General features: G+C 39.5%; 1 protein-coding gene across 1 annotated transcript in view; it reads right to left on the bottom strand.

The window, feature by feature from the left end:
- The window catches only part of SPON1 (spondin 1), a 193,130-nt gene extending 168,923 nt beyond the window's left edge, over positions 1-24,207 (bottom strand). Inside the window, exons 1-2 of the mRNA XM_086472291.1 lie at positions 23,985-24,207; positions 17,183-17,289 (exon numbers count right to left, since the gene is read on the bottom strand). Of these exons, the coding sequence (XP_086328417.1) occupies positions 17,183-17,289; positions 23,985-24,207 (330 nt within the window). The remainder of the gene's footprint in view (positions 1-17,182; positions 17,290-23,984) is intronic.
- Positions 24,208-25,785: the final 1,578 nt, after the last annotated feature.

Raw genomic sequence — 25,785 nt, 5'->3', positions numbered from 1 at the left:
TTACACTTTATTATCAGAGAAATAAAGCAAAATAAGCACATCTTTTTATGCAGACATCACTGTCTATTTAATTTTAAAAAGCTACAAAACCTTTGTAAAACATAAAGGGCTCCAACTCTGCTGTTGCATTGGGGCCTAAAATAGTACTCCCCCCTCACATTAGTACAGTAGTTCCTCAACCCTCAGTGGATACACCGATTCCATTTTGCTTCAAGTGATATACTGAGTAAAATGTGCACTTAGTTGTACTTCTGTATTAATGCATGGACCATAAAATTTGTCAAATACTTGGCAAACAACTTTTTTTTTTTAAAACCAAAAATATTAAAGGCAGTGATTTTGATAAATCTGCTTCTGAAATTATTTGTGCATTCTAAGTGCATTTCCAAGAAAAATTGCATAGGGGACAGCAAAGTTCTGAAGGACAGAAAACACAGTAAGACCGAGGTGAGGGGGGCACGTGTGAAACCAAATCCTGCCAAGCGGGTGCCACGCAGGAGCCCGGACACGTGCATGCAGCACCACAGCCACCGCAGCTGCTGCCGCGGCCCCTGCCCAAGGCTGGCAGCTCCGCCTGGCCCGGTGCACAAGGAGCAGGAGGAGCAATAAAGAGTCTGAGGAAGAAAGCGGGGCATGACCTGCCTACATCTCTTGCCTTGACACTGCCAAGCTGCATGTAAAATCAAAATCTAGGGTTTACTGCACCGTCACAGGAGAGCTAAAGCTGCGAGCAGGTATCCAAGTAATCCATATACATATATATATATATGCATTAGACTAAGTGTTCATCTCCTGTTGGTTTGGCGTGTTTTGTTTTGAAATATAAGCTTTCTTTGTGTGTGTCAACATTATGGCTGCAAATAGACTTTCCAATTAAAAATTTGTACTCCCATCTTACCATACACGCAGACGACAATACAATACCTTTAGAAAAAAACAAAAATTTGTCTCAATCTCAAAGGGTTTTAATTCCAATGAATATGTATTTCGACTACAAAGCTGTTTCATTTTAAATTTCATTAGGGCGAGTAGAAATGCAATATATGCAGTTGTAGACCAAGAGGGAGGAAAGTACATTTTCTCTGGAGAAAAAAAAACCCAGCTTTTTGTGATACTCTTTAAGAAACTAGAACATTAATTTCCAAATCAATTTGACATATAAGCAAGGAAATTTTAAAATTGCAGATATCTAGCATCAGCAACCTTTTTAGTAATACCCCATCACTGCAAAACAGGCAAGTGTGTATGGAATCAAAAGCACAAAGAATGGAATAAATTATAACATGAATTAAACTAACAAAAATTGTATTTACGCTGGCTCTATTTCCAACACTTTCCTTTGCGCTCTTAGCAAACCCACTTCAAATACAATAGATTAAAAAAACCCCAACCCCCGGACATTCCATTATTTCAAAGGTACATCTTAAAATAAACTAAATTTCTAAATGACTTGGTAGTATTTCTTGCTACACTGAAATTCAGGCTTTAGAACTCCTACCACTACTAATTACAAAAAGTAGGAAAAACATTATTTTATGCAATTTCCAGTTTCAAAATGTAACTTTTTCAAAATAAATTTTTCTTCTGGAAATACACCATTCTATTATAATATAATTTTAAAGCATCTGGAAAAAACAAAACACATTCAGAACAATCCATTCTGAAATAAAATCTTTTGATTTTTCATAATCTCAAATATTGTTGCTCCAATATTTTGTTTATCTATTGTAAATAGTGTAATAAAAATTAGCACATTTCAGTTTTATCTGCATATAAAGTGCTGACAGCCTCTCTATCAGAAATTTCCAAGTGATTTAATTGTTTAACTAGTCAGCACTGTAGCATATTTCAGAGAAAATTTCTCATTTCAACCAGGTGGGGGTTTTTTTGTTTTGTTTTTTTGGTTTTTTTTTGGTTTTTTTTTTCCCACTGTTCAAAGACCGCTCTGTGTAGCCCTTTTTACTACTAGCCCTAACCGTGGAAAATAAATAGTCCATCTGTATTGTTTGGGTGTACCTATCATATAGTAGCAATGGAAGAAAACATAACATTAATTACAAAGCAGGCAAAATTACCTACACTTTCTGCTGCTCATCAAAACTGTCTTCAATACACTCAGAGTACTATTGCTCATGTGCTACTGATAGTCAGACAGTCACAAGATCTACACCTTCGATTTATCTGTAGATTGATTTCACACATGATTTTGAGAAATCTTGAAATGCTGTTTGCGTTCAGCTCCCACAGTGTCCTGGTCACTCAAATATGAAGAGACAGCAATAGTTACAAGGCAAGAGGCAGCAGCAAAGGTGTTACGCACAAAGCATAGAGTTCACTTTCATTTTGGCAAATCACCAGTTTGTCATGGAATAAAAGATTCTACATGCCTCTACTGCACTTCTAAGAGCCATCTGAAAAGATTGACAAAACCGAGGTCCCAAGCAGTTAAACTTCATCTATATGTCCTCTCATTCATGCTTTTCAAAAGGATGAAGGTTCAGATGCTTCCATGAAAATGGACAGGGAAGAACAGAAACTACAGAGAGTTTAAATGGCAGCGTGCAGGAACTGGAAACAAGCAGAGACAGATGAGAACCACAGTGCTTTTGTGCTCATCTTGTGCACTTCAGCATGACATACACTAGTTATGACCACACTGAAGGGCTTAAATCACATGGGTGATTCTAGTCATAAGTGAAGTTGAAACGTAGCACGTGGGCTTACAACTGCTTTGTTTACTTTACAACTGTAGCTAGATTTTAATAGATGTCAATAATGAGGGCTTCTAGCTAAGGGCATCAGGCTCAGGTCCTTCAACACTTGCCTGGAGACTTCTAAAAAGAAAATGAAGACATGCATTTAAGAAACTCAGGTTTTGAATTAAAAGTTCTAAAATTGCAAAATAACGTTCCAACAATTATTTTTTTTTAGTGTATGTATAACCACTCCACTCAGTACTTGTCAGGCCACACCTGAATGCGTCCAGTTCTGGTCCCCACAATTCAAGAAATAAGCAGACAGACTAGAGAAGGTCCAAAGGAAGGCTACAAAGATGATCAGAAGGCTAGAGAACCTGCCCTATGAGGAAAGGCTGAATGAGTTAAGTCTCCTGCCACATCTCCCCATGGAGAAGCAAAGGTGCAGGGAGAACCTCGTCATAGTATTCCCTACTTAAAGGGCAACCAGAAATAGGACAGAAGCTTTGTCTGCACAAGGAGCCTCATGGAGAGGCAACGGCTACAAGTTGCACATGGAGATGTTTCATCTTGATAAGGAAAAAAAAAATTAAAGCGAGAACAATCAGTTAGCGGAACAACCTCCCCAGGGATATGCTAGAGTCCCCATTGCTGCAGGTTTTCAAGATTCAGTCGGACAAGGTATCAGATAATTGCATCCAGGCTTGCTTTCCCATGAGGGGTTGGACTAGAGTTGGCCATCCACGAGGCAAGTTGGCCATCCAACTTGCCAGAGTTGGACCAAGGCTGTTCTATGATTTTATGAAGAAAGCAGGCAATGAATTTCTGTTCCTCATTTTTTATACCAATCACAAAATGTTTCTTTGCCCTTCCTTGTCTCTGTATACTATGCTTAATCTGCTACAGGTAGTTTTTCCAACCTTGAACAAAGCTTCTTTCAGTCACATGATTTTATACATATTTGCAAGAGGATCCTGTAAGAAATGGGAATATGTTGAAAAAATTAAGTGTCCAGACAATACCATCTTCTCAAACCAATGAAGTGTTGGTATGTAGAAATATAAACAGCTGTCCCTTTCTTCTATATTCCCATGTGAGAATCTGAAGTATATAACTGTGAAAGTTTTTATCCAAGAACAGAGCGTTCCCAAAATAATGTAATTTCAACATGTGACACAACTAGTCTAACATGTCTATGTAAACATTTGCAGAACGTGAGCATGAAAGCACTAGAAATAACACAGATTTTCACTGCAGAACTCAAATATCATCTAGTAGGTCATCTCTAACTCACGAGACATCTCATGCCATCTTTTACTTCTAAAGCTGAATTTTGGCAACATAGGAAATCTACCTCAGTGGTTTCAGACAGGACAACCAGTCACACTAGTGTTTATTCAGAGCCTTGTATTTGGTAGTTTCAATGTTATTCTGAATTATTCTCAATAAATTTAAATTAAAAGCTGTGTAAAGCTCAAAGTCATCACTCTGGATCAGTTATCTTTCTGTGCTTTTACATCTTTTGCAGACTAATCTTACAAATTTTGCACAGGTACTTGAGAAAACAATCCTATGAGGCATGCAACTATAAAATAACATCAACAAAGAAGTACGAAAAAGAAATGGCTCAAAAAAAGACGAAAAGCGACTTCTGATGGTCAGAAATCCAACCACCTATAAAAGAAAAGCTAATTTGCAGGAGATATCAACACTTGATAAATGAGAGCTTATTTCCAGAATTTGAACCATGTAATTAGAGAAGTATTAAAATTAAAGGCCAGGAATCAAATTTAATAGACGAGATGCTTATTACTTCTGGGATTATTTTAACTTTTTTTTTTTTTAAATACACAATCCTTCCATATGATAGAGAGCTCAGCAGACATTACACCATGTAGTTTACTAATCCAAAATACCTGTTAATGCTGCTGTTCCCAATTATGCGCCAGCAACAGGAAGAACTAAAACATAGCATGGATCCAAACCCATTTACTGGTTTAAGTGACTAAGTCTAGAGTGCTGAGAGAGTATTTGGAGGAGTTCTGTCATTTTAATCTTGTAGTAGGAAGGACTTGCTTATCTTTCTGACGCATACCAGCACAACAGTGACCATTACTGGAACCATTTAAGGACCCCACAGTATAGGCAGAATTAGACTGCGTTCTTGTATTCTAAAATCCTCATGTTATATTTTACATTCATGGTTGGAATGTTACACATTTTACAAACACTTGTTATTTTATGCATGGACAGTATTTACATGCAAGACGACAGATGACTATTTAAACATTCCTGACTTGGGAGACAAACATTGGATGTGAAGAGCAGAACTCATGAAATTTAATCATGGCTCGAGTGCAATATGTGATCTTCACGTTTGCTTCAACGTTTACTCTTCTGTAAAGTGGATATGATAAATCCACATTCTACAAAAATGTTTACGGAATTTAATTTATACCAAAACTTCAAAATCTTCGCAGAAAGGCAGTATAAAAGCACAGTTGAAAGCTGTATGATATCCATAAATGTAAACACAAATTGATAGCACTGACAACAGAAAATCATTAAGACAAGATTCAGTAAGTTTAAATGGGAAAAAAAAAAAATGTAGCTGCGATTTCTCTAAATTCATACAAGAGGTATGTATCAAGAGTCAAGTATCCTAGCAGTGAGTTCAGCATTTTATCCTGCCTTTATATGTTGACCATATTTTTAATCTTGCAGTGTTCCTTCCCATATTTATGTCATTCTGGCTTATTTGGCTCAGGCATAAGCTAACTTTGTTTTGCACGAGGCATACGGATGTAAAAATATGAACAGAAATGGTCATACCCCAAGACCAGCTTTCACATAGGTTGTGTCAGGTTCGTTATTCCCGAAAGGAAATGCCAAATCTCTTTCATAGTCAGCAATTAGAGCCAAATGGATTTAGAAACCTAAGAAGAACACACTGTGATTCACACTATGTTTTTTCTGTGGAAGCTGGCAGTTGCATAACATCTGCACGACTTACAAGGCTGGTTGTTTATTGTGTGGGTTTAATACATTTTGCAACTAATGTAATCAGATGAGCTGATGAGCATCAGATGAACTAAAAGAAAAAGATGAATATACAGAGAGTTTTGAGTAGGTAGCTTACAGATTGTTTTCCTCCTTTATAGAAAGGATCTTAGACAACTGCTAAGAAGAAGTACCAAATTATTGTTTGGAACACACTGTATTTGAAGCTAAGGCTATTATATAATCCCACTGTCTAAATATATCATAATCCAATTCTAATTCATGTAAGTACTTTGTATAACCTTTATAGATAATAAAAACTAGGTTACTTAAAGAATCTCAAAAGAAGCCAAGAAACTTTGCATAGCCAAAAAAGACACTGGTCCTACGCATGCAGCAAATACAGAAAACATTTATTATTATCTTAATAATACTGAGATTTATCACAACATGTGGGCAAATTTTCTTAACAGGTTGGATTAGTGTGGGGGATAATTTACTAATGCAGGTTCTTGCTTTATTCCTACATCTGGGATTCCCATACTATCACGTACAGAGAGGCCAGAGCAAAAGGACCACCAATAATAGGCAAACTGCTGCCTTAGCAACCCTTTAAAATGCCTCCCTGCAGCCCCCAGAAAGCATTCTTCTATTAATGGTATAGAATAGGTAGCTAATTTTCCTGTGAAAGTGAGCTGTTGCTCAAGAGAGGTTGCAGTATGAAGTATTTCTCCATTTTCAGCATGTGTTTGCTACTGTGTCTCTGCTTCTCTGTTTTCCTCCTCTTTAAAAAGCAGGTTAGTTAAAATAAGTTTGTGACTAAACCGAGCAACATCAGGTGTAATTAAGCCTCCCACACAAGCAAAGTCAGATTTACTCGTACAATTGGAATTTAAAAAGAAAAAAAAATTACATCAGTTCCAAGAGAACAAAACCCTGATGTGTGACTGACAAATCATGAATAAACACTGGCAATGCCCTAAGGAACCTCTACTACACTGCTGACTGTATCAAGATATATAATCATTAAAGTTAGAGAACAATTAAGTACTAAACTACTTCTTACATACTCATTATTTTAAATGTTTCTTTTGAAAAGAAATGCAGGTCCAAATGGGCTATGCCCACCCACAAGGAGGAGAAAAAAAAAAAAAAAAAAGACAAGAGCAACAACAGTGCCTCAGTTCACACAGATGAGAATAATTGGAGCCCAGTTCAATCTGTGAAGTAAACAGAAGCAGGACGAAGGCTTTTCAGTTTACACCTACAGCCTACAAATTAGTAAGCAGTCTGGTAGGATGAGCGTGCCAGACATTGCATAACAACTTTACCCACAGTGAAAATGCAGGGAATGGGGAACAAAATGGTAGCTCTATACCAGCAGGGAATTTCCCTTTCTAATTACTGAGTACTATGAAAAGCATTCTCAAGAGCCAAACGTTAGCTGTTGTGCAACAGGATCATGAACTTCTTTGCTATTCTTGATTTATTTTCATGTGAAAATTAACTGTAACATGCTGGTTTAATATTCAAAAGTTATTATGAATAAAAAATACAAAATACTATCCAGCAAATATGGCTTAGGAATTTACTTGGTAAAAAATATTTTTTTATAGAAAGTTCAATGGATTACTAGTAATAATGGCTTCTTGATGTCTTGCCTATATAGGTATTCATGATATACTCCCTTGCCTATATCAACTGAAATCAAAACTACCTAAGCCAGAAAATTCTGCTTTCATAGTATGTGTAGGGTTCATTCATATCCTGCCCCTTATGAGAAAAGTACAGTGGAACACATGATTTTCATTTTTTTCTCAAAGCACAATTACTTGGAGTAGGAGTCAAGAATAGTTTCATAAAACAAAACCACATAACTACACTGGCAAGTGGTGCATTAGTCTAGATATGTCCTTGAATTTGTAGTGCTTGATTAGTAAGCCGAGCTCCTGTAAGTCAGTCCTATAAGTAACTGTCCTGATGCTATCTGGGATGGAAACATCCATACCATGGCTTGACAAATAACTGACTCAAGAAGTGGTCTGTGACGAGACCATATCTACCTACGGCTGTTCTCTGGTGTTTCCCTGCTAGAGACACAGAAAAATAGTATGTTAAGGAAAGGACCTGGTTCAGCCAATGGAGAAGGCAAGAGCTTTCCTTATATTAAGGAAGGTCTCAGAGCTAAAGTCAGGGAAGGGAGGACACAGAGATAACCGTATCTTCTACCTAAAGTGAAAGCCAAGTCTCCTGGCTTTGTCTGCTGATTAAGATGACAGTCCTGCACAGGTACCAGGGCAATTCTGTCAGACAACAATTTAGCAGATGAGAAATCATCCATAAAAGCATTATGCTTACAGCAGTGATGACCACAGTCAGGAAATTCATGCAGATCCAGATGCAGAGGGCAGGCTGGGATCAGTGCAAGTGGTTAACAGAAAGGTCGAAGGAGAACAGACAGGACTGAATACAAGTCTCACTGGTGGGACTGCTCACTGAGGCAGTGCCTCAGGACACCTTTGAAGAATTTGTTATGGAGCAGATAAGCACTGAGAACCTCTCTGACAAGGCTTTAATGTAATGGAAGGAGATGATATTCAGGTGATCATTAAGCAGAGGCTGAGATGGATAGCAAGCAATTGGAGAAAATCAGGATGTGGGGTGACAGACCAGGAGAAATTCTGATGACCGAACTTGGTTCATATGTCTGAAGAGATCCTTTCTTAAGTACTTTCAGCTAGTGATATCCTTATAATCTCAGACTTCACAAACCAGGGATGAACAAGGTCAATTTACATTGAAGAGATCCAGCTTCATGCTGGATAAGACAAGTTCCTGGAGTTCTGCAAGAATAGAGGAAAAGCAATGTTATATGGCTTTTTGATCTGAGACTCCAAATAGCCTCAACCAGGTCAGGGAAAGAACACTTCTTAAAGCTACATCCTTACCTTACCTTGCAGTTTTCAGAGAAAACAGACCAAAGAAAATCAAGCATCTTAATCAAACTTGTCTGCAAAGTCTCAAGTAAAGCCTAGCATTGAAGCAAAACATCTGATGTGTTTAGGATAAGGTTTATTTTCCAGTTGTACGAGTCCTTGTGTGTCATTCCGAGGACATCATTATGGATTTCCATTTGCGACTGCATGAAGGGAAATGTCTAAAAGCATCTATGAAGGTATGCTAGGATAAAGCACCAAAGGCAACATGTTGAAGTCACCAGAATCAAGAGATATGGTCGTTTCCCTGAACAGGTCTTGCATCATTCTGATGTAGAATAAACACCCTGTGATCAGATGACTAATGATCCTGGGTTGTTAGGTCATGAGAAAGACCTGTCACTGCAAAAAGACTAATCAATTACAGCGGTTCAAGACAGCAATGGAAGTTGAAACAATATCCCTTTGCAAACACCGAGGTCCCTACCACCATTAGAAAGGGAACAGTTGTAAAGGAGGATAACCATCAGGGTGGACCACATCTAGGTCTGAGACGGGTATGCATGCAGTCTAGAGTAATGAAAGCTAAATATATTATCACTTTGCTAACGCAAAATTGACTTCTGAATTCAGAAAGTAGTTCTCAAGACAAATGGCATAGCAAGCAGTACATTTATTCCGGTAGCAACTAATGCAGCAATGAGTTGTGATGAGAACTGACTTGCCTCACTTGACTATGAAGCCTGGAGGAAGGATTTCCTCTACAACAGCCACTCATAAACAAGTCACACAGTTAAATCCCTGAATTTGAAAGAGCCGTTCCCTAAGTCACCAGAACCTCTCTGAAGACACTGGAGGGGAAAAAAAAATAATAAAAGAATGAAAGAAAGAAAGAAAGAAGACCATTTAAATTTAATTGGGAGACTTTCTACTGGCATATATGTACCTTCCTCAGAAGTCCAGAGGACTGACAGCAGGATTTTCTTAAATTCGTAGAAAAGTCCTATATAGCCTGTAGAAACTGTTGAGCCTCAGCATTTATCATCATCTTCACCCAATCCCTTCCCTGTCCCCCCAGATCACCTGAAGGGAAAAGAAAGCACATTCTGAGAAAACACTTCCAAGTATAGACATAATTCTGTACTTCTGTAGTCTGGTCACTGTAGTCTGGTAGCCGGGCATTGCTCATTTGGAAAGAAGCGTCAGAATAAGCACATTTCCCCAGAATAACCTTTCTTTTTAAAGACCTGTGTCATTATGGGGGTAGCATGGTTGTCCAGATCCATAGCTATCATAGTTAGGATTACAGGCAGTGATAGCTGAAGAAGTCCAGATCAGTAGGGAATACCTGATAAAAGCTTTGTGGCCTGATGTAAAGTGGAAGTGCAAAGAACAGACACTTGCTCTAAGGTCCCGTTGATTGGAACTGACGCACTGAAGGTTTTCTGATGCTGCAGAATGGCAAATAACTACATCAGAGGTAATTCTTGGAGCATTAAAGAAGGATAATAGGAGCTAATGAGATAAGAGTGCTGATCTTTCTCAGTAGAAACACAAAGAATCTAGAGTAATTGATGAATGCCTTCGATAAAGCTGGTGAATAATGAGGAGACCAAAAAGGGAAATCTAGGAAGGAAAGCCTGATAACAACATTATGAATGAAGAAAGAGATGCTGAATTGATGTTTCAATAAACCTGGATCCTACATATACCTAGAGATATAGCCCATGACAGTTACCCTATGGTAACTGCAAAGCATCTGGCTGTTGCCAGAGCGTTAAATGTCTTTCCTTAAGTTTCACGTCCCCCAGGTGAGTCACCATCTGAAGACAGACAATCTGACACTGCAATAACAATGAGTTAGGTAGATTACCTGGCCTGGAGAAAAGGGATATTTGAAATACATTCCTTGAGAGTCACTAAGATAGATACGTCCCCTTAAATCCTGCCCAGGGGAGGTACACAGCTTGTACTGATTCACAAAGAGAGAGTTAGTGGGATCTGCACTCCCAGAACGAGACTTTGGCTCTGAATGAAATCATTGCAAATGCAAAACTGGCCTCAAGTCTGGGAGCAAGGCCAGAACAGAGAACCCTCATAAGACATCAAATGGTCCCAAGTCCCAAAGGACCCAGAGGGGGACTCCTAACGCTGAGGTGTCTGAAGAGCAGAATGGAATCTCAATTGATGGCTGGACTTGATGACCTTAGAGAGGTCTTTTCCAACCTAATGATTCTATGATTCTAAGGCAGAGAAGGACAGTGCTTCCAGTGTCATTTCCTCTCTCTACTTTTTCCCAGAGTGGAGCTGATTTGTTAAGCATCAGTGCCAAATTGTAGGAAACAATTCTCTAGTGAGCCTCTTCAGGAGCCTCTTAGAACGAGAAGTTCTTGCAGTTTAATGCTAACCCAAGGAGAAGAATACAAGATTTTTGTATTTAATCTTATTCAATGTTCACATTTTCCAATCAATGCTAGAACTGGCTGTTGCAGAAAGGTGGTTTTTTAGGTTTTGGGGTTTTCTGTTTGTTTTCTTAAGCTCAGGTTTAATCCCTGAGTATCATACAGAAATCAGAAAGTTCCAGAAAAATGGGTGAAAGTTTTCAGCAAGGACAATCAATTCCACCCTACATAAAAGGTGAATTAGAACTTGTTTTACCATTATATAATTATTTCTTTTTTTCTGCCTGGAATAATACATGCAATTATTCCTATAGAAAGCAAATTCAGGAATACTGTTGCAAATGCAAAAGACCAGGAGACTTAAATTTTACAGACTCAGAATTCATCTCCACCTTCTCAGTCTCATATACCTGCCATATTCTGATTCTTTCATATTTAACATACTCCTGTAACTATAGCTTTGTATCATGAATTTAATGACCGTGTACAGCTATTTCACACTGATTTATTACCTGTTGATAGCAGAATTGCTGATCAATACTTCGGAAAGAGAATTTTCATTTAGGGGTTTGGATGCAACTGCATTCCCCCCCCCTTTTTGAGGGGGTACAGCATCTGTCTCTATTTGAAACCAACACAGGCAGTTTTGTACTCTTTTCTGTTTGATAAATGTAAAGTAAGTATATAATGTCATGGCCACATAATTACTAGGTTTAAAGACACAAGTAAATCATAAGTGTCCTTTTTTCCCCCTGTGCCTCACATCATATATCACTTGAGTACTATGTTTCCTGCATGTAATGTCTCAGCCCTCCTTCATGAAAACCCTGAAGAATTTTTTAAATTTGAAAAATTTATTAGATAGAAACATTGTTTTCATTCACTAGTGTGAGGAAGCTTTACTAAGAAAATTAAATATGTGGTTTCACTATGTACTGGAAATTCATTCCCCCTGATGTGCAAACCATTGCTGATTGAACATTTAACATCAAATCATAGCAAAAATGCAGTATTTTCATATGCTTATAAGCAGTAAGATGGCAGACTCAGGTTTAGTGATAAGATGCTGGGAAGGGGAATGCAGAGAAAGCAAACATGAGCAAAATACTTGAAATACTTCTGAACACTTGTTAAACAAAACTACCTCATATCATACACCTCAGAATAAGCCATTTACTAAGTAGCCTGATGTGCTTATATTGGGAGAAAAGGTTAAAAAACCCCAAACATACAGGTTGAATGCAACATCAAGATTACATAAGCTTTTTATACTAAAAATTAATCTATGCTTACTAAATAATTGCAGTCGTTAATTTAAAAAAAACACAAACAAACATTGCTTATAAATACAAGAATCAATAAGTCACGAGACATACCTAAAAGCCTTTTAAGACTGCTTCTTTCAAAATGCAGTATATCAACTGCTTAAAAAAGATGTAAGATTCCTAGCAAATGCTGGAACACAGCAACTGAGGAACTGCTTTTCTAAGAGCTTGTAAAAATACCTTCTAATCTAAAAGCTTTGGTAAACACATCAGTCAGCTAAACAGCATCAAAAGAACTGGTCACCAGTCAGCATGTCTTCAAAAACAAAGGCAATGTTTGGGATTATTGTTTCAGGATAAACCTAGAGACGGAGGACTTAGAATAAAAGACCACTTACCTTACTAAGCTCAGGACTACTCTAATTTTCTTTAAATGTTTTCTTCTTCAACCCAAGTCCCGAGCTTTTACCATACTTTTAATTAAACCTTCAGTATCACTACTGCCATGCCTGCTTACATTGGTAGGTCATTAAATTCAGTGACCTAAACTAAGAACGTCTCGATTCACTCCATAGCAAAGTCAAAAGGACACCTCCAAGAACGCTACTGCCATGAATGCATTTAACACTAAACTATCACAAAAATAGTGGACATAACCTAAGAATCTAACAGCTGATTATGCCAAAACAGTACAGAGAAGGATCTAATTCTGAGTCTTTATGACTCAGTTTATCACTGTACATGAGAAAAGCAGGTCACATTTGCATGCAGTACTTTATATTGACTATTTAATTATCAAGCATGTATTTATAAAAGGCCAGAAACAGCATGAATTTTTGGAGGAATGGTGAACACTTTGAAGGATAGGATTGTAGTTCAGAACTTTCTTGATAAAATGAACAAAGCTCTTAAAAGAAATAAAATGCACAGACAGAAAATGAGGAATCACAATGTAGGCAGCAATACATGCAGGAAAAGATTTAGGACTTTATTATGGACCTCCTGTACTATACTGAGATGGTCTTGCAATAAAGGCAAGTTGCATACACTTATAGGATTTTGGATGAAGACAAGGGAAGCAGTTATGTTAGTCCAAAGGATTATTCTATCTAAATTCTATATGATTTTATGCTGAGGGTCCAGATTAACCATTGCGTACAATTCTGGGGAATATAAATAAGACTGAACTCTGAAATTGACTGCCAAAATGGCAAAAGTAAACAAAAAAAAAGATGCCCTACAATGAAAATATGAAAATTTTAACAAAAAACAGGTATAGAGCATGTGGAGTTGGAGAGAGAATAAGGAAAACTTCAGAATAACTGTCTCATAAAATATCAAGAAAATTCTTAATTCCGGAAGATAATCTCAAAAGAGCAATTTAACCACTATTAATGAAGACTCAGTTTAGTCATTAGTAAAAGCTCTATAAAGTTTTCCTTAAATTTTCTGTAAAATATAATACGTTTAAGTGTTTGAACAGGCCACTTGGAGAGATTAATTTTTTGTTGTTGAACACGTCAGAAGAGATTCAGCAAACACCCACCAAGAATTTTCTTGGCATTTTTCTTCTTCCTCAGAGAACAAGGAAGATATAGTTGAGATGAGGTTCAGCACTAAATTTCTATTATTCTACATTACTTACCAGACAATCTATTACATGTTGATTAAAATGGCCTATATAGATACTGTTCTGTGGTCGATCAGTACTTGATTGTTGCCCTCGTGTATAATTTGCCTTCAAACAATTTGCAGACTGTTGCTAAACATTACAAAAGAGAAAGATCAGCAGTCTGCATGACAACAGTTGGGAATGGCTTGTGTAAAGAGGCCAACGGGACATGACATCCAAAGCTTTCAGAGTGCCGCACTGTGCCGCCAAGTTGTACAATTACCACTGGCATAAGTATGAGCTGGGGTATCATATCCCCAAACTTCTATGATCGAATTTGGCATCTTTAATTCCCCGACCATATTTAATTTAGCCATTTAACATATGTTTGCATGTTTGTGGGAGACAATCTGATTTGTTTATTTCAAACCTAAATTGTGCTCTGGGTGTGTTACAAGGACAAAGAAAAAGAAGTTTGGCTGCATTAAACAAACAAACAACAGTAAAATCAGATTTTAAAGTCTCCATTTTCTCAGAGGAAAACAGATTTAAAATGGTTAAGTCCAAACTACACTTCTTTAAAGGTCTTCAATTCATGGCAAGTATAAAGGTAACAAAAAAAAGTACAGAAAAAAATACCTGTCCGATCAAGAATTTTAACAGCTGTGCTATTTATAGGATCAAGACTCTGCAGCTTAATGATTAATGAAGATTGACCATACCTGCTGACTTGCAGAGTCAGACAAAAGTAAATGAGCCATGACGAGGTTGTAAAAGGAAGACCAAAGCCCCTGCAGGATGAACTCATGGCAGCCACTTACTGCACGTTCATCCTTTGCAACAGGCTGCAGCATGACTGTGACCACTGAAAATGATGTTTTTCCAGCCTGACTCTACCATGTCTGTATCAGACACCAAGGTGTTAGTCCCACCGTGCTGCTCCAGCGCATGCCCCTCTGCAGTGCTTTGAGGCATCGCACCTATTGACCAGTTTAACACTCAATAGCTGTGCAAAGTAGAAGCCACAGACCCAGCGGGATCTTGACCTGAGCACAGACTGTGGATTCAGGTTTTCCCCATAAAAGACATTGCAACCCATACTTCATGATTTGAAAGTGGTGTTCACAGGCTTGAAAATATGGTGGTTTACAGCCTGAGGCATGGGGGGAAAGCATATGTCTTACTTGGTCAGCTTTCATTTCTTTCTATCCTGTTATACTACAAGTCTTGCTAATACGAATGAAGCACTTTGCTTCATGCAGTGCATTCATATGCTTCATTTTGACTATTATTTGAAGAGTATATATGTCTCCTCGTGGAGGCAGAGGCTTATGCCAGTAGTCCAGAAGTAGCATTTAGTCTCTTGTCATTATCAAGGAATTTTCACTCAGTTCTCTTCTACTAGGTAATTCATCGAATAACGTTCTCCATCTGAACACAGGAAACACGTAACCGAGTGGCACGCAAGTACACACAGTTTTCTTCTTACTCTGCATAGCTGTTTAGACACCATTAGATCTTCACATTATAATGAAAACACAGTGCAAGTCCTTGAACTAAACTTCTTTTCTTCCTCCTCTAGTTACTAGCACCCAGCCATGATACAAGAGACATCAGTATTTATCACTGTAAGCATTCACTGGACACTTAAATATGAATCTTAAATCTGTATCAAACACAGGCAGAAGCGGCAGGCACTATCTGAACGAACCTCAGTTAATCGCGCTAACGTGGGACAAGCACAGTGAATACTGTTTGTGCCACAAAAATACAAATTTAGTTATGCATATATTTGAAACTCTGATCTGCCAATTAGAATACTGATTTCAGATTGCAATTTATACAATAAAGCTAATTAAACAATCTTCCCTCCACTGAGATCTGTTGGGCTTTTTTTTTGATCTATAGAGAATTTCCATTTACATCCCACACTGCTGACTTCAAAATTCCTCTGTACTTCAGCAAGGCTTAGAGAGTTTCTCACTACATTATGAGTTAGACATACGCCTCGCCATAAAGGCAAAACTCAGGCCAAGTCTTTCTCATTACCCACAGCTATAGACACAACTGAAATACAGACATGAATGGTGACAATTTTCTATTAAAATAGATGAAGCATTGCCATTTCTACTTTTTAACATGAGCTGATACTTCAATGCTAGCTTATTCTTAAAAATAAAAAGCTGTCTATATTAAACAGATTTATCCCAAATAATATAAAGAAGTTGTTTCATTTTAGGGAATATGGAGTTATTCCAACATCAAATAAGTTCTCACATATTCTAGATTTTCTTACAAAACGTATGAAAACTGGAAAGAGGCCTCTAGGCAAAGTCAATAGGAAAACAGGGCAAATACATGTTGACTTTGCACATCATATTTGCTATGTACAAAAACCAGAAGACGCTTCAGGAAGACATCCTAGGATTAAATTGGTTGCTGTCTCCTTGTATATCACCCAAATTAGAACTTTTGAGTATTTCCCTTGAAAACATAGAAATGCTTTGAGACAAGTGAAATCTTCTATCTATAAATCACTATTAAAATTAGTATCAATATTATTACCCATCCTATAAATTATAATCAATATAATTCAACAATATTTCTAAGTTTTGAAAGTCAAATAGCAAACAATACCTCATCTGAGACTCAACAAACAACAAACCTACATAATTTCTACCTCCTTTCATGAATATGATGTGTATTCTCAATTTCCAGAATTCCTTTCATGCAATTTTATCTTGAAATAGCTGGAAATACTATTTCGTGAATCATCACTCTGGATTCTGATCCTTTTAATAACGATAAACAACATTTCATCCCGCTGAATGTATTTGTTAAGTAAAGTACTACTGAACATCAATAAAACAGTAGAATCTAATTTATGACTGATAAAACAGTCATTATAGCTGTGGCAAACACTTCTCAGCATAATCTACATCTGAATGGACAAAAATATCTAGGCGAAGAAATGCAAAAACCAAAGTGTGACTAAAACAATTTTCATATTCAGTTCGGATCACCAATTCAGGTGTCCCAGGCTCTAGCTCAAATAATTGATGCTCATGTTTAACTGTAAGAATGTGGGAAGGCGAGCGGAAGTCAAGGCACAAAAGGCTTGACTTCTTGAAGAGGTTGCATGGAATATAAAACATGCTATGTTATTCTCATGTCAACATCCACAAATATTTATGCTCTGCTAACCTCCTTTTGAGCCAAGCATACAGCAAGGAAGACTCCTAGAGGTATAGGACAGGGAAAATTCCCTCACCTGAAAAGTTCCTGCATGGTCTTCTTCTTTGTCACCTTCTTTTCCTTCCTTGAGAGCGATCAATGTGAATCCTCGAAAGTAAGCAGGAGTGGCAGCAGAAAGTGTCACTGAGATATCACGAACAGAGAAATAATGAAAACATAATATTGTAAAAATCAGCCACTTGCATATCATTTCACAGTTCAACTTGAAAGGTACGTGCTTTAAACTGGTATTAGCAAAAGCTAGAGCACTAACAACATGGAGCAGAGCCAGACAGATACAAAAATGTTCAGTCCAAGTTTCCACACAAACTGAAAAACACTGGCATGATATGAAACACCTAACTTCCCCCCACCCACCCCAGCCCTTTTTTTTTTTAAAAAAAAAAAAAAAAATCAGATTGCTAATCTGCTCACATCTACAGGAGGGTTATTTTGGTGTTCTTGTTGGTTTGGGGGTGGGGACACACATTTTTGTGCTTTTTGTATTTTGTTTGGGTTTGGGTTTGGTTTTATTTTAAATGTGAGGGAATATCTCCCGAATATTTGGCTTTAGCTTTTGTCCTGCTCTGAGCACAGACAAGGATCTAGGCAGTTTAGTACACAAAGCTTGCTTCCCTGTAAAGCAAGGTGACCATATTGCCTGCTCCAGCTCACCTACCCTCAGCACAGTACTCCAGCTGGGGGAGGTGGTCGCTCTAAAACTATCCTTCCTCTCCCTCAACCTCAGGGCAGAACAGGACACACAGCTAAAGCTGACCTCTAAAGACTGTGCTGCCCGCTTCCATTGCCAAAGCGATCTACACATCAGCAAAACACCAGTCCTGACCAGGAAGGCACCATTGGATCCATCAGCAGGGAATAAATAACGTAATGCTGGCTAACCTGATTTTATCATGCGCAGCATCAGGATTACATCCCTCATTTTCTGGTACCACAAAATACCTTTGTATGATTTTTCCATTTGCCATCATCAGTACCTAAGCACCGCCCAGCAACGCTCGAGTTATGTCAGCTGTGGCTCTTTTGAGCACTACCAGAAAGACAGAACGAGGCAGAACTTTGAGGCAGGACTTTTGAGGGAGTTTTAAAATTACTGAACTTTTTTCAACACCTTATAGGAATCCTTTTCTGAAATGGAGGTAAGTTTTAGAGAAAAATTCTTTTTGAATTAAAGGAAAACAGACAGAAAACTGGACTACCAATACTTTTAAGTAGCTTTTACTTTAAGCATAATGCAGACAGCGTTGCTTGTGGTACACTATTGTCACACTCTCAAACCCACAATGGCACAATAAAAACTGAAGACCACCCAGAGTTTTCATGAGCAAAGTGCAACTGCCAATGCTGCTTCACAGAGCAGTATTCACAAGAGACTCCCTCACACAAATAATCTGTGAGGGGATGAATCACGTTATTTAAAATGACAGATTGCCCTTAAAAGATACAGATTTCAAAATATGCCCAGAGTTCATTTGGAACATACAGAGCTCCTTGATCTAGAAATTCAGTAGTGGAAAAAAAATAAAATAGGATATTTGAAGATTTCTAGCATTATGCAGCCGTGTTTGGGCCTAAAAGTCATGGTGTTTGTCCAAATACATAACTTCTCTGATTATATGTGAAAAAGAAGGATTGGAGAGATATACAAAAGGTTAAAAATTGAAATCAAAGTGCCATGTTTAGACCCGTACACCTGCAAACACCTGTACAAACCTAGAGTAGTGATGGGCATAACAGCAAGTCCCCAGACTCTCAAGATTTTCAGCACACTTTGCATTCCATGAAATGTTATTACGAGGTTAAACCTCATCATTGTGTGGGAGAAAAATTTTCACATTTTACATACAGGAACGGAGCAGTAGCATGATACCATTGTAATTTCTGATTACATTTCTAAGTATTGCTCCAATTCATTAATTCATTATCTGCCCAATAATTAGTATTATTAGTCCAATTTTGCAAACTTTTGCAGCTCTATGTAAATGAAAATCCACAGCCAGCCTCTCAGTTGTAGTAAATGAGAGCAGCACACTGCTGTATTCAACAAGGATGAACACATTACACTTGCTTGAACACTGATTCTTAGAAACTAGTTGCCATGAAGGTCTTTTAAACACAACAAATTTTTCCATACGTTATACGTAATTCAGAACTCTGAATTACTATGAGTAAAAGGTTACACCAGAAATACCTAAATGCTTATGCGAGCAGAGAACCCAGCTGTGAATTGACTCAACAGTTTTCATAATTTTCCTCATAAATTTACAGGTCAAACAAAACAGTTTTCAAAACTCTAAACAAACACCTACCTATAAAATAGAGGACATCTGAAATGCTACAAAAGCAATCAGAAAAAAAAAAATAAAAGATAAGGTAATTCCAAAGCCTGACTCATAGTTTTTGAATGCCCGGGGTTAGCAATACTCATGCTGTGGTTGCACAGTCATTTTAACCCAGAATAAATCCACTCTTCCTCTGACATGTGTGATCCTGCCTTCCCCCACCCGGCTCAGCTCCCACAGCAGTCCCGCAGCGGTGCTGCCAGCTGAACTAGGGAACACATCCAGCGGAAAAATAAAACAAAACAACAAAAACACCAACCAGAGAGTTCAGCTGGGCCCAGTTGCTGGGCAGCTGCGCTGAGCAGCCCCAGGAGCTTCTGCCAGTGGCAGGGACACCCCACACACAAGTGCGGGGCCGGGAGGGTGAGACCTGCAGGAGCAGAGGGAACGCGTGGGATCTCAGTGCCCGTTCGACCTCAGCTAAAGGGCAGCAAGACAAAAGTGTGCTTCGGTCACCCCGAGCTAGGCCAGCCCAAACGTTAACACCGGAGCTGACAAGATTTCTGTCAGTTCTCTGAACTACCCAGTGTGCTAAGATAACATTGCAGTGTAAGGCTTTACTTGAAGTGCTCCTAAATCCAGAGCCTTGGTGTAGTGACAGCTCTGCAGTCACTGGCTCTGGACGGATTGTTTCAGCACAGGAGGCAGCTTGCGTTGCGCAGGCAGCAGTGGGAAGCTGTCAGACTACATCTGGTTTCCACAAGAGATAGTGGCTCCTTGTTGCATAAGAGTTGAGAGTTCTTCTTAGGCTAAACTCTGCCATTTTAAAGAACAGCTGAGTATTGCTCACACTGCGTTCACAATAATTGATGTTCACTGAACAATATGAACTTCCTGTAAAGACCAGTTAAATCTCAGTGCAAGTCTCAAAGCAAAGGATTCTACTTTAAAGGGAAGATTACAAATCAACAGTTACTTTTGTCTGTTTCCATCCCCTCCAGCAAATCTCTAATTACCTTACAAGTTGCACTTTGGCACACACCGTCAACTCACTCCTCTTTCCCCAGTGCTGCCAGCTAAAGGTGGGGTGATCAAAGCAATTGCTCTTTGGTTTCAGGCAGGAAATCTGACTTTCCACATTGTACACTACAGCACGTCCTGTGTTGTACATCACGCAACTACCAACAAATACACTTTTAATATCCACTTTTTCCATAATCTATGAAACAAGAGAATCGACAAAATATTTGCAGAACGAGGGTTTGTTTGTAAAGTGTAGAAAAGAGTATTTGCATGTTAGAGGGGTGAGAGAGAAAAAGATTCAACCTTCCTTAGAAGTCCCCCAACCAATGCAATGGAGTGTGTAACATTAAACAAGCTTTTCCTTGAAAACGGAGGTGGTGAACAGACCTACAAGTGGAAATTCCATTAAAAACAAAAGCAGCATCCATACAGAAGGTGTATGTAAGGACTATACTAATCGAATCTTCGTTTTCTTCATCAGAATAACAATTTTATGATATTATGGAGGAAACGACATCCTTTGCTTATTAGCAAGTGAAATGGAGATACTACCTCCTTTTTTTTTTTAGAAGCAACTTCATTTCTATTTTAATAGGATGAAACTTACCTCTTTCATGGAAATCTCATGCAATCATTAATCTAGCTCTACAGATCAATAAAACTAGGACTGAGTACTTTCAAGGATCATTACCCCACAACACCATCTAAACTTAAGGCTCATTTGTGTCTTTTGAATGCAATGGGAACTTTGACCTTCAGTGAAAGCAAGAGCAGCTACGTCAAGGTCTAAGTTAACCATCAGGTAGAAGAGGACCTTGAGCCCAGGATGGTGTGCCCACAGACCTTTTACTACAGGAAGACCTGCTCACTACAGGCATTTGGCTGCCTGCTCCACAAGGGGAGAAACAATGATAGCAAAGCCCAGAAGACCAGGCAGATGAAGGCCACTTGGAGGCTACAGCATCAGAAGTGCCAAGAAAGACGTTATAAATCAGTCATGTCACCTCCCCTGTGGGACACCACAAATCCCATCGCCATTGTTGCTTTGTTAGACATGAGGGAGGAAAGGAGGATGGCTCCTCAGCCCTGATGCTACCTCATTTGTATTTGTCCGAGACAGGAGAACGTGTCCTTACTTACTGCTGCCAGTGTTTGCAGACTAGAGGAGGTGCATACCGGTTCAAATAGGCTATTCAGTGCTCAGTTTATCACAGCTCCAGGGAGGTGGAAAACCAAGGCTTCCACACAGATCCACCCAGAATTTCCCTCTAGGGCAAATAGATCCTGGTTGATCTAAAGGTGAGTAACTGCAGGAAATCAATAAAAATTTTCCCAAGAGTGCTGTGATGTTTCCTCCAGTCATTGCAGCTTGAGGGTCTTACAGGGGTGTCATATCAACCAATAATCAAGAAAATCACAACCATAATGCTTCTATACTGTCAATTTGGTGGAGCCCAGCATTTATATGTACAATTAATTCCTGTATTATTCACCTTGGATAAATACCAGTTTATTCCAGGAGCCCACCAGGGAATGTGCCAAGGATCCAGATTGCATTAAATCAAGCAAGGGCCATGGAAACATGCACATTTGGCTCTGATGCAGTGGAGGCTGTGCAAATCTTCTGTGGTGTTGTACATCTAGTAATTTACAGATTAAAAAAAAACAAACCCACAGACCTGCCACAAGCCTGCATTTTTTTCTTCTATCATTAGTTGGATTTTCTACCCTTTGTATAAAACAGTAATCAAGTTCCAGTTGTACTGCAGAAATTCCTTTGAAAATGAGCTCTTGAAACTTTCTGTAATGCTGTTAGTTTTAACTATTGCCACAGGTATGTTATGGTAACATTTACGTATGTTCTTCTAACCATTCATAAAGTGTCCTTATAGCACTATCTATACAAGCTTATATGCCACCTGAATACTTCAGTCTTAAGCACCAAAAACTTGGGCACATATTTTGGCCTACATTTTAACTTTTTACTATTAGGTGTAATTTTCTCACTTCCAAGAAGCTACAGTATACTAATGTGATTTTATTGAGTTGCTAATGCCAAGACCTAGTATCTCCAGAAAATTAGTTCTGCTAGTTCATCTGGGAGTTTCTTTCCCCCTACATTTCCATGCAACAGAAACTTCTTTGCTTGATAACCAAAAATATCCAATAATGTTTTTACAGAAATAAATTCCAAAACTTTTTAAGAACATTCACATTTGTCACTGTCAAAGAGCTTGACACTTATCTTTATCCTGCTTAGTAGACGTATCAAACTGACATGCAACATGAAATCTTTCAGACTCAAGGTACTAATCCTAATGTCTGGAATAGTTAATCAATTTGTGGTAAATGTGCATTTCCTCACACCACATTAAAATAAATCAACCTAAGAAAAAAAAAATCAAAAATCAATGCAAAGTTACAGGCTGACGCTCAAAACAGGTTAATCACTGCTGCAGATGTACTTTTCAACCTTTAAGACAACACAATGATTATGCTATGTGCACACTTTTTTCTCCCTATCAATACTAAGATTCCCATGTTCATGCAATGGGAAAACGTTGCTCTTTGCACTGAATCTAAGGAAGGTCAGGAGAAACACTTCAAAGAAACTCTCAAAATTTGTTTTCCAAAGTGATGCCTATAAAATACGTTAGTTATGGAAGCTAAAAATGTCTAAATTATTTTCAAAGTGCTTTTGAAATACAGCTAATGGTATACTACAAGAAGGTTTGTTTCCAAAGACATTACGTGGTGAGGCAGGAAAAGTGACCAAAACCTTCCTTTGCCTACTAATTAGAAAAGTACACTGAAATGTGCTTTAGAAGTTAATTTCAAGGATAGTATGTGGAATGCTCAGCGAAGAACGAATGCCTCCATCTCTTATGTGGTCATTAGCACCGTCTCTGCCTCTTTCCTGTTTGAACCATCTGTTCATTTCCCCAGAAAAAAAAAAAAAAGGGGGGGGGGGGTAAACATAAGTGGAAAATGTGGGAAGTTGGCAGTGTGCTGCATCGCTGTTTGCCCATATGCTAACCCATTATATTAACATTCATATTTCAGGGCAAGAACAATTAGCTCCGAGTTTCCTCTACTTCCTGCCGATCGTTAAAGCTTCTCCTATTCACTGTGTTATATTTAAAGGGATAGGAAGAAATCCTATAGAAGTAGGTAAACGGGGGAAGAGCGTGTGTTTTGTATCACATCAACTTGTGATCTTGTGCTGGCACTGAGCCGGTAGAGAGGATTCATAAAAGAAAGGAAATTCCTCTTAATACTGAGTTAATGTTTGGGAGTAAAGTGATACTGTGAAATCCAACTCCCTCTCACTTGTCATGAAAGCATCCCCAATAAAGTAATGCGTGGGAGTATATTACCTTGCCTTAACCCACACAGTCACACACGCACACGCCAGAAGGAATACAGAGATGACAGGCAGAGACGCATTCTAGTTTCAGAGACACTTTTCCTGACCTTATCGTTAGAATGTGAAGTAGAGGATGGCCAACTTACCCCGGTAACTGTTTCCAGGCTTGTAAAATTCCGGATCACCCTCCACCCTGAGGCTAAATTCGTTGTACCCTTCCCTCCGGGTGCCTTGGGCTCGCAGGATCCGACTGCAATATCCCTCGGATTTCGCGGCTTTCTCCAAGGTTTCGTCAGAGAAACCCTTCGCCACCAAGGGGAAAGTCAACGCCAGCAGCCGCAGGGCGAAGGGCTGCAGATGCGCTCCCATCCTCGCCGCTCCGCACAACTTTTCTCCGTCGGGGCGCGGCGGTGCCTGGGAGCCCGGCGGCGGGGGGTGCCGGGCCCGGGGGCGGCGGGGCGGGGCGGGGCGGGGCGGGGCGGGGCAGGGCAGGGCGGCCGCGGTCAGCCCCAGCCGGCAGCGGCCCCCAGCATGAGGCTGCCGGGTCGGAGGGACCGGCTCAGCGGCTGCCGGGGAGAGGGAGGGGAAAAGCAGGGAGGGGGCAGAGAGGGAGGGCAGGGGAGGGGAGGGGAGGGGAGAGAGGGAGGGAGGGAGGGAGGGAGGGAGGGAGGGAGGCAGGGAAGTCTGATCTTGCCCAGATCCCGAAGTGAAGTGCTGTTTTGTTTCAGAGCGTGTGATTAGCAGCTCGGTAATGTTTATTTAACCGAGCTGAATTCACAGGGTTTGGTGAAAGAGCGGAGCACGGAGGACGCCGCTGTCTCCCAGACATCCAGCGCAGCGGCGGGGAGAGCTGCTGCCGCTCGGGCTAAGCCCACAGACCCGAAATTAATCACCCGCATTCCTGCCAAAGCCTATAGTTACTGTAGGGATAACAAGGCTCAAAGAATTTCCCGACACCCCTCCACCCCCCCATCTTTCCACAAACCAGCAGACATGGTAAACATTATCAACTAAATCCGCACAGATGGACCAAGACAACTGCTTGCTCTCTGCACACTCAACAAGCAAGAAGCATTTGCTGCAGCTTCTTAGGTGTAAGCATCTCGAGTACCACAGAGGAGAGAGATGCTGAGAAGGGGACGTGCCAGAAACAAGAGGTTCATTTCTACATCACCCCACAACTGTGCGCACCAGAGATGCGGGCTATGGACGCGTACGTGCAAGCACATCACACACACATGACAGCTGTCAACACAGTTCACATAAGTGAATATGGGAGGTCTACGCCAACACTCGAAACGATCCGAGCAGATGCAAACAGGAGAAAGCAAGGAGAGCACAGGTCTCATTATTTCACCTTCATACAAGGCACACTGAGGTGCAATTACACCGAATGAATGACTTGAATCCACAACAGAAGTTTACAGCGGGGGGGGAGGGGGGGGAGAGGGGGTGTGTGTGAACCTAGGCCCCTAGGGTCCCTCACTCCAGTGTTTTGATCCCCGAATGCTGCTCTTCTCTGCTTTGTAAGTGGAGGAGGAAATTGGAAAAGTATGTCCTCAATTGGTACCCGAATACTTTCAGGTTGCCAGATGTACAAGAGGGCACAAAACCCTTTCTAACCACTCTTTCTGGGACAAAACTATAGCAGATTGGTAATACAACTACATTTAAGCACAGTTTCCAAGGAAGCATGGGAAATAACAAGCAGCTTGAAATCTTCCTGTTATGTACTAAGACATTTGCTATTATCAGATTTACAAGGTTTTGGGTTCCACACTTACCTTTGGAAGTTATTTAGCAACCTAGTGTTGTGTTTGAAATAATGGTGTTTCTTCAGGGTCTGTGTGAGGATGCTGAACCTTTTACTTTCTGGAAAGTTACTTGCCAAGAGTTTTACTACTGTAAGCTTGTCTATATTTTAGTCTCTGTGTTACATTTATAGAG

Source organism: Leptosomus discolor, chromosome 12, assembly GCF_034619465.1.
Source record: "Leptosomus discolor isolate bLepDis1 chromosome 12, bLepDis1.hap2, whole genome shotgun sequence".
NCBI classification, from domain to species: domain Eukaryota; kingdom Metazoa; phylum Chordata; class Aves; order Leptosomiformes; family Leptosomidae; genus Leptosomus; species Leptosomus discolor.
This window is presented reverse-complemented; position numbering and strand designations above follow the sequence as displayed.